The sequence below is a fragment of the Rana temporaria genome, chromosome 5, assembly GCF_905171775.1.
Source record: "Rana temporaria chromosome 5, aRanTem1.1, whole genome shotgun sequence".
Taxonomy (NCBI): Eukaryota; Metazoa; Chordata; class Amphibia; order Anura; family Ranidae; genus Rana; species Rana temporaria.
Genome location: NC_053493.1, coordinates 128,891,446 through 128,904,739, shown reverse-complemented (window position 1 = coordinate 128,904,739; position 13,294 = coordinate 128,891,446). Strand labels below are relative to the sequence as shown.

Genomic DNA, 13,294 nt, shown 5'->3' with positions numbered 1-13,294 from the left:
AAACAAACATTTTATCATACAGTACTAACATACAATAGCAAAATAAAAATGTTTGAATAACTGCAGGAACAGCCTAACATACCTAAGCCTTGGCTTCAGGAAAAGCAGGATTGGACAGAAAGCTCATGTCCAGAGAAAAAAAAAACAAAAAAAAACAGGCAATAGCTAAGGGCTAAAGTTTTACACTCCAAACTAGTGGTTTATTAAGGTTTTGTGCTGCCCTAGGCCTGACTAAACTTGTGTACCCCTAATTTAAATACGACCCACCCCTTCCTGTCAAGGCCAGACCCTTTCTTTTTAAGACCCACATTTTTGAGTGGGGACACTAGTTCTTAAGGCCTGGGGGGGGGATGGATTCCCTTAATTTGCATAGATTTCCACTCACTTCCTGTTTTGCTATGGGGCAGGAAGTGAAGGGAAATCTCTGCAATGGGACAGGGATGGTAAAAAATAAACTGACAGGGGCTATAACCCTCCCTTATTCTAGCCAAAATGAAAAAAAAAGTGTTGCCTATTGTTCTACTTTAAGCACAAATTTCTGATCATTTTATGGAGAGGACTAGAAGATATAATGATGCCAATAGTGCAGCAGAAAACATATAGCACTGTGAGGAAGGTTTGTGGTCCAGGACAATAGGACAGTCAAAATTTGAAGCAGCTTGTGTTACACGAACAGTGTAGTTACACAGGCATCACCCCGTTCTGCCTCTCCTTGACACTATCGCGGGACACCGGTGAACATCGATGCTAAACTTTTTTGGGGGGGGGTGGTAAACATCCCCCCCTTAGGTCCACACTCACCCATTCAGGGCCACAGTGCCACAGCTTCCCCAGCTTCTCCTGCTGGCTAAACCGGTTTTCTTTAGATCCGCCTCCTGTCCTGATTGGCCGGCCGCCACTGTATCAGTGACAGGAATTATGCCCCACCGCTGGTGTATTAGTGGGAGGAATAGTGTTCCAATAGCCTGAAAAGGGCAAGCAAAAGGCCACATCTGGTCCCTGGGCTGCAGTTTGGAGACCACTGTTCTAAACAATTCTAACCTGGAACAAGGTGCAAATGAGAGTTGGAAAACATCAAAATGTGGTATATTTACTTGATGAAAGCATTAAAGCCAAAGCATCTGCAGAACAGCAATCAATTGCCAGCAATGGCTTGGATTTTTCAGACATTGTTTGGATCGAAAAGTTAAAGGCACATCTGATGAATGTAGAAGTGTGTCTTGAAGTGGCTTGGTTTCCGAACACTCGAAAAGACTTGCCAAGCGTCCCACTTTAGCTCTTTTCTGAATTTTCTGAATAAGTGTTAATATCGTTTTGATTGTGACAAAGTATAAAGCAAAAAGGTTTGATATCTATGTTTACTGTCTTTCAGAAATGGATAAAGTTTAAAAGGGATTTTGAAAATTTTAGAACAGCCTGCATACCATGGGAAATGAAGATTAAAGAAGTGGAAAGTATGTAAGATCTCTATACATTTTGTTTAACCACTTGACCTCCAGAATATTTACTCCCCTTCATGACTAGGCCATTTTTTGCGATACGGCACTTTCGCTGATAATTGCGTGGTCATACAACGCTGTACAAAAATAAAATTAATGTCCCTTTTTTCCCCACAATTTGAGTTTTCTTTTGGTGGTATTTGGTGAAAAGCATGGACAGCAGTGGGACTATAATGGTGCTATATAGAGTAAGTTCAACTTATAACAGATACTTTTTAATATTTTATTAAACATATCATAAGAAAATGATACATCACATGAAAAAGAAATGTAAAAACATAAGTATTATATTGTATTAAACATGCGATTTCCGGGTCGCTGGAGATCCCAATAGAGACGGATAGCTGGTCGATTGATATGATCGCAACCAGGGTGGTAATACCCAATATATTTCGCCTATCAACAGGCTTCCTCAGGGGTGAGGTTAGGACCAATAAATAGCCAGCTCTATCAATAATGAAAAACACATGTTACATATAAGACAAAGTCGCATAGATTACATTACAAGTAATTATTTGAATCAAATTTATTTGCTTTCATTTAAGGAGGACATGCTGACCTGGTCCCCCGGATTGGGAGGAAAAAATAAAATCTCTCTTTGATCCTGCCAGTGACTTGGGACACCAATATGTTCCACAACCAAATTGGGCGTGGAGCCTTAATCCAAGATAGCAGCTCCGTGCAGGGACATTGGCTCAGCCACAGGAGGGGAGAGGGAGACCCAGCTGTAGGGAACACATAACGCCTAATGAGTGTAGTGTTCCAAAAATGTATTTAGAATCAACTGTGTATTTATATAGAATCTGCACTTACTAAGTTTAATAATAGAAGCACCTATGGGGGCAACCAAAGATAGCAGATCTGTCAAATCACCCACAGCGCTGAAACAAGCCTGATCAGCCACTTGAATAGTGTACACAGGAAGGAAAAAGAAAAAGGGGAGACAATGTCAGTATACATAGGCATGAACACAAATCATGCCAAATTGATTACAACGAATCATAATTAAAAAGGTTTAGAGCATCAAGGTTAAAAAGCAGCACATGCCAAGCATAGCAATCAAGGTAGACAAAACTGTCTGTTCAGTAGTAAAAATAGGAAGAGTAGCCTAAATTGTTTTACCTGGATAAACAGGGGATTCTAGGAGAATCAGACACACGGCCGAGACAAGTGCGCCAGGGATAACATCCCGATGGAGGGGGAACCCAATAGCAGCAGAGGGGAGGGGGGAAGAAGAAGAGACATACAGGAATAGTCATGGGTGGAAGGATGGCAATAAAACATATGCAGGGACGAGAGTTGGGCATTCATTAATGAAGCCCTTGGGTGTCCATATGGCCGAGCCGTGAAGCACCCCTAGTGATCACAGAGCAGATAGCAAGGAAAGGCAGATATTTGTAATCTAATTCAGGTCCCTGTACCTGGACAGACAAAGAGAAACAAAAATATTAAAACCGATCATAGGGACTTCCAAATCTGGAAAGGTGGAAAAATATTGATAAAAAGTCCTTGCATATAACAGGGCTATTAAAGATGTTCTTCTATTGAAGGGATTATGTGTAATGATTGCTGTACTCTTTTTGCTTTCATTTGTGTGACAACCTTTTTGCTGCCCTGCTACCCCTGTTATATGCGAGGACTTTTTATCAATATTTTTCTACCTTTCCAGATCTAGGAAGTCCCTATGATCGGTTTTAATATTTTTATTTCTCTTTGTCTGTCCAAGTACAGGGACCTGAATTAGATTACAAATATCTGCCTTTCCTTGGTCCATTGGTCGGGCACCCACTGATTGGCATCTGCTGTATATAATCTCAGCACAGCCAGATTGCTGGCGACACGCACGCCCCCTATCTGGAAGTGCCGGATCACGTGCCAAGCTAGAGAGAGGCCATGCTGCCACATATGTACGTTATATGGCCAGCAAGCGGTTAAACAGAGCACATTGGATTTACTTTTCTCAGTGTTCATAGTGTCTAGAGACTTAGGCCTCGTACACACGACCGTTTTCCTCGACAAAATCCATCAAGAAACTTGGTGGCAGGGTTTTTTTTGCAGAGGAAAACGGTCGTGTGTATGTTTTTCGTCGAGAAAACTGTTGTGGATCTCGACGAGAAAAAAAAAAAAGAGAACAAGTTCTCTTTTTTTCTAGTCAGGAGTCTTGTTTCTCGCTGGGCTGGTTTACGACGAGAAACACATTTGTGTGTATGCTTAGAAACGCGCGCATTCTCAGAATAAAGTATGAGATGGGAGCGCGCCTTCGGTAAAAGTAGCATTTGTAATGGAGATAGCACATTTGTCACGCTGTAACAGACTGAAAAGCGCAAATCGTCTCTCACCAAACTTTTACTTTTTTTTTTCATTCAATTTTAAGTTTATTTTCAATAAAAGTACATACATTTGTATTATATCAGCAGTATACAAATCAATAATATACAGAAAACAGTAAAGCAAGTACATTACTTCACATATTAGACATTCCTGTCATAGTAACTGTCCATCACATCTATCCATTTCTCATGTCCTTCACCATACGGTGAGATTAAGACAGTTCATATAAGCAACGGAGAAAAATTAGGTGTAACTAATAATATATAATTAAATAAAATAACAATTTAATATGCTATATGATCCCTTAGGGCTATCATTACCACACAATAAATTATATATAAGAAAAAAAAAAAAAAAAAAAAATCCCCATGTGTGTACTAGACCTAAGTTCACGGAACAAATAAAGGATAGGATTTCTGGAGAACAATAACCTCTCCGACACCCCCAACGGGAACTGCCTGTGTCCAAGAGATCAAGCAACCCCTTCAATCCCCCCTCCCTCCCTCTAATAGTTTTTATTAAAACCCACCGGTTTCTATAATCATATATTCTCTAAACCCTCCTCAAACCTAATATCCCCAAAAGTTTGGTGTAATCCTTTAAAAACCGAAACATATGTAAATACAAATGTTTATAATATATTCTTTTTTTTTTCTTTACCTAAACATAACACCCTGAGAATGAGAAATAGTGAGTATTCTATCCTCATAGATAAGACAACGAGAAATAAACACAGAGAAATCAAAGAAAGGAAGAGAAAAGAGAAAAAGAAAAAGATATGGCAGCCTGCCTGCCAATGAACACCATCATCTTCAGGATATAAATATCTTCACAGCCTTCACGGGGTAAAAGATATTCCCATAAATTGCATCCAAGGTTCCCATATTTCATGGAAAAGATTAGACCTATCCAACATGGAACAAACCCTCTTTTCTTGTTCCATGATCCATGTAACCTTTCGTTTCATATACCTGATGGAGACAGTAGTTTTTTTCCACGCAGCTGCAATTGTGATCCTGGCACCCGTCAGAATGTATTGGATGAGTTTTCTAGTAACCTTGGAGGTCTGGGGTAACATTCCGTTAAGTAAAGCAATAGTGGGGGATTGATGTAAGTTACATCCTGTGACTCGTCTTATTATGTTAAACACCTTATTCCAGTATCCCCGTATTTTGGGACATTCCCACCATATATGTACCATAGACCCCAGTCCCTGACAACCTCTAAAGCATAGGGGCGAGGTTGACGGATACATGGAAGCCAGTTTAACAGGAACTAGATACCACCTAGTATAAATTTTTACATTAGCCTCTACAAGGGATATATTCACATATCCTTTAATGGATCTAGTATAGTTATTACACCAGTCAGATAAATCCCAAGTGTTATTAAGTTCCTTTTCCCAGGCCAACATATGAGGTAATTTGGTACAATTATTAGCAAGAGATTGATATATGATTGAAATATTTCCCTTCCTGATCAAACCCTGATCACAATTACTTTCATAAGGTGTCAATAATCCAGAGATCGAGTCACTATCCCATAGGCTTTGTGCATAATCATGTAGTTGGGAAAATCTTAGTTTTTCTGAAACAGGAAGATCTAGCTTGGCTATGAAGTGTTTCTCAGGAAGTGGACCTGATCGTGAAAAAAAACGACCTATACGATACAACCCTTTATCATGCCACCATTTGAAAGAATCTATATCAATTTTAGAAACAAAGAGTGGGTCTAGAAAAACGCTTGATAAAGGCCTGCCTTTAGAAATTAGAGAGGGATTGTTTTTAAGTGAATCCCATAAAACTAAGGTTTGAGAAAGAGTCGGAGATAATATAGAAGGCCTGTTTTTGGTAGGACTCCACATCAACTCCTCTATCGTTAGATTCGGGGTCGCCTGCTCTTCTATATCTGACCAGTCAGGGCGTTCATGTTTAAGAAAGATTTCCGATAATTGTGCCAATCTCGCTGATTGATAATACCATAATAAGTTGGGTACCCCCAGACCACCCTGTTCAGGTAAGTTATAGAGAGTGCGAGATGGAAGGCGTGGACCCTTATTGTTCCAAATAAACTTGGTAATCTTTCCTTGAAAAGATTTTAGATGACTTTTAATTATCGGTATGGGTAATGATCTAAAAAGATACAAAAGCCTAGGGAGAAGAGTCATCTTTACCGAGTTAATTCTACCAATCCAACCTATATTCTGAGTACCCCAATCTTTCAAATCTTTCTCAAGTTTTCTATACATAGGGGGATAATTGGCCAAATACAAATTTTGGATGTTGGGGGTCAAATAGATACCCAGGTATTTGATATAAGAGGTGTCCCATTTGAATCCATAATCTTTCTTCAGTAAAGAAACCGTGGATTCAGAGAGAGAAACATTGAGGGCTCTAGACTTGGCCACATTCACAGTTAGACCTGAAACCATAGAGAATTTGTCTAAAAGAGAATATAATTCTGGTATGGATGTGTCTGGATCATTTAAAAACAATAAAAGGTCATCTGCAAATAAGGCACATTTATGCTCCTTTTTGGCACATCTAACTCCCCTGATGTTTGTGTTTTCACGAATAGCCATAGCCAGGGATTCCATAACTATTGCAAACACCAGGGGAGACAGAGGACAACCCTGCCTAGTACCCCTATGAATCTCAATAGGTTCCGAAAAAATACCCTGAAAGCGTATATTAGCTTTAGGGTGAGAGTAAAGTGCAGATAAGACTCCAAGAAATTTCGTGCCAAACCCCCAACGTTTCATCACTTCGAACATGAATGGCCATGATACTGAGTCAAATGCTTTTTGAAGATCTATAGAAAGTAGCATACCCCTTTGATTAGTATCACCAGTCCAACCCGAGTTCAAAATAGAGATCAGATCCACAGCCCTCCTAACCTGATCAGGACCTTGCCTTCCAGCGATGAAGCCTACTTGATCTTTACTAACATATTGGCCAATGAAAGAGGACATTCTATTGGCCATTATCTTAGTGAGTATCTTAAGATCGTTATTAATGAGAGATATAGGTCTATAGTTTTCCACCAGGCTATGGTCTTTTTCTGGCTTAGGGATAACCGAAATATAAGCCAAATTAAGTTGCCTGTCTATGGGAACTCCACCGGTCATGTGGTTGAAAAATCTAACCATGTAGGGTGTCAAAATGCTCGAATATGATTTATAATATGCACTTGAAAACCCATCTGGACCCGGTGCTTTATCTAATTTTAGATTTTTAATCACTAACGATATTTCTTCAGCGGATATGGGAGACTCCATTACATCTCTATGAATTTCAGTCAATCGAGGAAGTTTCAGATTGTCCAGAAAATCATCCATTCCCACTGAAGAAAAATCAGCAGCGGATGCATAAAGCTTAGAAAATAAGTCCTGAAAGGCCTCCATTATCTTCTTAGGATTTAGGGTGAAAGAACCATCACTCATTCTTATTTTAGGGAGAGTCCGTGATTGAAATCTAGGTGATAATTTATGAGCTAGCATTGGGCCTATTTTATCTTTAAATTTATAGAAATTAGCACCAGTCCATTTCAAGTCTTCCCCTGCTTTAGTTGTAAGTACCAAATTCAAGGCAGATCTAGCTGCATCAAGTGCCTGAATTGGAAAGTTAAGAGGATCAGATTTATGTTTTTTACGGAGTTCTAAATAGTTGTTTTCCAGTCTCCTTATGTCCAGGTTCCTTTGTTTCTTGAGGTTAGCGGCCACTTGTATTATTTTGCCCCTGATAAAGGCCTTGTGGGCAGCCCACAAAGTTTCAGGGGATACATCATCTGTATCATTATGCTCAAAATATTCTAAAAGAGATCGCTCAATATCCTTCATTAAGATAGGATCCTTCAAAATAGACCTATTAAGTGTCCAATGGGATATTTTAGGAGAAGTGTCCTCTCTCCCCAGAGACAAATGAACCATCGAGTGATCTGACCATGGAACATCAACTATATGAGACTCAATGGCAGCTGGGATGTGATGGTTAGAGATTAATATATGATCTATACGAGAATATGAATGGTGAGGGTTAGAATAGTGAGTATAATCTTTAGTTTTGGGGTTCAACTCCCTCCAAATGTCAGTCAATCTAGACTGATGTAGAATGCGTGCTACTTGCAAACTAATTTTAGTTGGTCTGATGATACCATTAATAGAAGGTTTGGATTTATCCAATCCTGCATCGAAAGCTAGGTTAGAGTCCCCACCCATAAGAACTATCCCCTCCATATATGGACGAAGGGTATCAAGCATCTGTTAGGAGCATAATAAGAAATAAATGTGTACAGTCTTCCATCAAGGGTACCCTGTATCAAAAGAAACCTACCTTCCGGATCTCCAAATTCTTTAATCAGGTTAAAATTACAATACCTAGAAAACAGAATGGCCACACCCTTAGTTTTGTTTTCTGCTTTAGCAAGATAAAATAACGGAAAGTGGGCATGCAAAAAGGAGGGGTTATATCGTTTAGGAAAGTGGGTTTCTTGAAGGAAAACCACATCTACACGGAGAGACTTGTATACTTGAAAGGCTGTGCGCCTCTTAGTAGGAGAATTCAACCCCTGAGTGTTGTGAGTAACAACACTAAGGGGTTTAGATACATCATTCGATCCAGCCATAAGTCTCAGCATCATCGACTGACAGGCAGAACCATATAGATATTACCAGTAGTTCCGTAAACATGAGCATCGGCAGGCAGGCTGAAGAGAAGAGGAGAATATGAGGAAGAAAGAAAAAGAAATATAAAGAAGAGATAAAAAAATAAAAATAAAAAAACATAGTGCACAACAAACTATTAGATCGTGCAAGTTTAAATCGTAACCAAGAATGAGGGAAGAGATTGATTCTCCTTCCCTCATTCAAACAAGAAATTTTAGTATAGTCCCATAAAAGGACTATATTCTTACCCATTGGGTCGACAAAGTGTCGACACAAGAGATAAGTTGAGGTTCAATACCTCACCGTCGTCAGTTGTCAACAAACTAAAAGATTACATCTAAAAACAATTTTCAAGAAAAAAGGCATTTTGAATCAGATGATGACCAGAAAAAAAAGAGGAGAAAAATCTAAAGAAAAACTGTATTCAACCAGGTATTCAAACCCGGAATCTCTTTTTTTTTTTTTTTCCCCCTTTTTTTTTTTTTTTTTTTTTTTCAAAAAGCATCCGTTAAAAAAAAAAAATTAATCTGAATCAAAGAATAAGAGATACGTTCTGGGTAAGTCTATTCAATATTCAGGGGACTTGGTCACCTCCAATTTTCCTGTATTTGACCTTGTTCCATGGATTCTGAGTCGGACTAGTAGGAGTGTTTCTCTTGGTAGATTGAACTGGAGGTGGAGTGGTGTCCATGGCAGGTTCAAGAGAAATAATTTTCAGGTCAAACAGAAGTCTTTCACCCTCTTGGAAACTATGGATCACATGGTTTCTACCATTATAATTGAATTTTAAAGCGAGGGGGAAAGCCCATTTATATTTGATGTTCTTGTTAATAAGGGCAGACAATAACGGTTTCATTGCTCTTCTTCTCTGAATGGTATATGGAGAAATGTCAGAGAATATTTGTATGGTATTACCTTGATATTGAAGATTCTCCTGTTGTCTGGACCGTTTCATAATGTCCTCTTTGGTGGTGAAATAATGTGGCTTGACCATGGGGCAATCCATCTTTTCTCAGTGGACCTAATGATCTATGAGCCCTATCAATTTCCAATTTTATATCAGGCATAGATGGAAGGAGGATTCTCATAATGTCTCGTATTGCTGAATGAACGTCCATAATGGACTCAGGAAGACCCCTAACCCTGAAATTTTCTCTTCTTGACCTGTTTTCCAAATCGTCAATCTTAGCCTGAGCGGCCTCCAGTTGTTCTTGTAGGAAATGGATATGATCATCATGTTGTTCAGTTTTCGAAACGTTAGTGTCCAATTTATGTTCCACCGAGTCAATCCTGTTGCCAAGACATTGGAAGTCTGCCCTAATATCTTTAGTAATTTTCTCAGCCGTAAGAGCTAGACCCCTTTCCATCATTTCAGAGATCCTGTTATAGAGATCAGCAACATTGAAAGAAACTTCTGGGACATTTTCAGTGTTAGCAGTCACTTGTATAGGGTCATGTGAGGGGGAACCCATAGGAGTCCCGTGTTCAGCCATTGTAGGTATTATTTCCTCTCTTACTACAGATGAAAATAAAGCTGAAGTTGTAGTAGAACCTAAGGGAGGAGGTGATGAGGAGGGTGTCACATGAGACGAGAAATGTTCAGTAGACTTAGGATCCACCACAAGCACCTGAGGACTTGTATGAGGAGGGGTGTCCATATCAAAAAGACACTCCTTGATAATAGAGTTCTTATTTTTTTTTTTGCACTGTTTCCCCTTCATATATAATAGGTGTTATAGTGAATTCGTATCAGCAGGTGTAAAGTTGCTTTATATTGTAAAAGCAATTGTTCACTCCTATATCAGCTCCTATAGGTATAACAGTCTTATAACCACCATCATACAGTGGGTATTACTTATGTGAACAGACCAAGCCCAGATTTGAGCCTTTACAGCAAGTATTGTGAAAAGTTCAGCATCATAAAAATGCCTCAAATTACTTATCATGCAAGTGTTATATTAGCAGATTGGTTTGTAGCCTTTGTCGACTAACATCGGACGGTTTGTAGGAACACCTCAGCAATTTTCCATAGCAGGGCCAATCATAGGATAATTCCACACTGTATAATACAGACCCTGGGCATCATATCCAGTTGGTAACCAACCTTCGACTACTATTATTAGATTATCATTGCAGTCAGGTAGCCAGTGAACTAAGAATTACCTCAGTTTAGAGAAAAATAAATATAATAAAAACTCCAAATAGTATGATACAGTGGATTATGTATGTTTCAGGATGTTTCAGGATGTCACGGTGACCTGTGCATAAAATCCATCCATATTTTATCAGATCCTTACAGTAATTCCACAATATAATGGTCACAAGTCACTACACTCTGAGTTTAAATCACTGAGGCGGATTATGAGAGAAAAGTGGGTAATTTCAGTATTTTTTGCCACAGAAAATTTACAAATTAGTAAGAAATATGCAGGCCACTAGATGACGGCGTTACTTCCTTATATATACCTCAATCTCTGTGAACTTAATGTGGTAATATCGGTCTCTTTTCTATTAAATCATAAAAATGTCTCATCCACAGTAAAGGTGAAGCAACACAGAGCCTTAATTAGATAGGATCGATCGTGAGGTAAAACAGTGTGTAAAGCAAGATGGCCGCCGGGCCTCCGTGTGCAGGCCGAGACCGCAGGCCTCGAGTAGCTGAGGGGGAAGGAGATATGCCTCCTGTTGCTTCCTACGGCTAGCTGAGGGGCAGAGAATCTAATCCTAGGTAAGGATGTTCCTAGGTGAGCAAGTAGTTTTTCTTATGGAGCCCGCGGAACGCGGAGGGATTACAGGCCTCAGGGAGAAGAAATCCGGCAGTGACCACCGGAGGGGTCGAATCCAACGCTATCGATGACTGTCTTAGTTCCCTGAGCCTATGGCTGTATCTGACTCCCAGCACAAGGTAATGTATCCTGGGTGGACGGAGGGGTGTATACCGCTAACACGGCACCGCGATCCTTACTTGAGTCCGGGGATGTCCGTGCAGCCGTAGGCCTCAAAATGGCGATGACGCCACAGAGTGTAGAGGAGGCCTCGGGTCGCATCCACGGGTAAGTATACCATCAACCGCCTCAATAATGGTATCCTTTTGTGTAGGTATACCTCCTGATACGGTATGGGGCGAATTTAGAACCAAAACGGCAATATCTGTAGCCGATGGTTCCAGATTAGATTCTGCCTCACGGAGCTCATCTAAAAAGCGTCCAACGCCATCTTCGTCCGGCCACGCCCCCCACCAAACTTTTACTTAACACGCAGTAACATGAGATTAGCAAAAGCAGCCACAAGGGTGGCGCCAGTGGAATCAAACTTCCCCTTTATAGTGCCGTTGTACGTGTTGTACGTCACCGCGTTTGAGAACGACGAGATTTTGTCTTGACAGTGTGTACGGAAAGAAAGCTTGACAAGATTCTCGACAACCCTGACAAGGAACTCGTCGAGGAAAACAATGTTTCTTTTACGACGAGTTTCTCGGTCGTGTGTACGAGGCCTTAGAGCTCTATGTCAGCTGCCAGCAACTATGTCGGAAACGCGCAGGGCACGAGCTCTCAGCACAGCTGTGTCTGTAATTGGTACGCAAATGTACGACCGTTAGCCGCCAAAGCCCACCCGCTGAAAGGCCGCATATTTGCATTCTGTCCGCGCCTAGGGGTTAATTTTATAGCATGGCTGTAGTCTCTGACCATCTCCTGCATTTTTTTAAAAGTTCTGAGGAAATTAAGTACTGTCCGTGATACTTTTTTTATTTGCACTAACATACAATTTTTCAGGACAAGCTTTTGGGGTGTTACCTCTTCTTCAAGGTTCAAGCAGTACTGATTCACAATTTTTTTGGTAGAATGTTAAATGAAAACAAGAAAAAAATATCTCAGAGGGAAAGGAAAAAAAAAAAAAAAGAAAGAAAACAAACACATACAAATCAATGGTAATAAAGATAGCAGCAGAGTTAGTGAGATAAGACAGAGGGAGAGCTATAAGCTTGAGGGGGGGGATGTTAGTCACAGAGGGGGATCATACAACTGTAGTATAATGGGTAAGGAAACCCATTTCTAAATTTAGGCCATTCGTTTTTGTGTCAAAAAGAATAATCATTCTTAGTTCAAACATTTTCCTTAGTGTGGTCCGGTTGTGAGAAGTGATGTCCCACAGGTGTTCCTTATGTTCCTTGATGGTATGTCTGTGTGAGGCTGGGTTCACACTACTACACTACTTTCATCCTACTTTGCTCTGTGTTCAATGTTTCCCTATGAGAGCGTCTTGTAGCGTCCTACACAAGTCGGTCCAACTTTGAAAATGCTCCCTGTACTACTTTTGGTCCTACATTGATCCTACTTCAGGCCCATTGAATATCATTGAAGTCGGACCAAAGTAGTATCCTGTTCATGAAAGTAGGATGGATGTAGGACCAATGTAGGATAAATGTAGGACCAATGTAGCAGAGCACAGTAGGATGAAAGTAGTGTAGTAGTGTGAACCCAGCCCTCTATAGTCCTGGTGCCCAGCCAGAACTCTGGGACTGCTTGTAGCTCTTTGGTACTTTTTGTATGGCCCTTGGGGCCTCTGTAGGCAGTAGTCTGTGCTTCCCTATTCCATTGCTCTCTGGCAGTTACCTGTAATGTGTCTGAAGTCCATTGCTGTCTCCTGAAGATCTTTTTTTAACAACTTCTATAGGTGCAGTCCATTTTAGAATGTTCCAGAAGGTTTTAGAATGCTATGGAATTTTATGGAAAGAATATTGCTGAAAGTACTAAAATGTTCTGGAAAGTTTTAGAATGTACCAGATAGAATGTTCTGGAAA

The 13,294-nt window shown here is 40.1% G+C and overlaps 1 protein-coding gene across 1 annotated transcript in view; it reads left to right on the top strand.

Moving 5' to 3' along the window:
* TMC2 (transmembrane channel like 2) overlaps positions 1-13,294 on the top strand; it is a 170,149-nt gene that overhangs the window by 23,900 nt on the left and 132,955 nt on the right. The window contains exon 4 of the mRNA XM_040354395.1: positions 1,373-1,454. Within this exon, the coding sequence (XP_040210329.1) occupies positions 1,373-1,454 (82 nt within the window). The remainder of the gene's footprint in view (positions 1-1,372; positions 1,455-13,294) is intronic.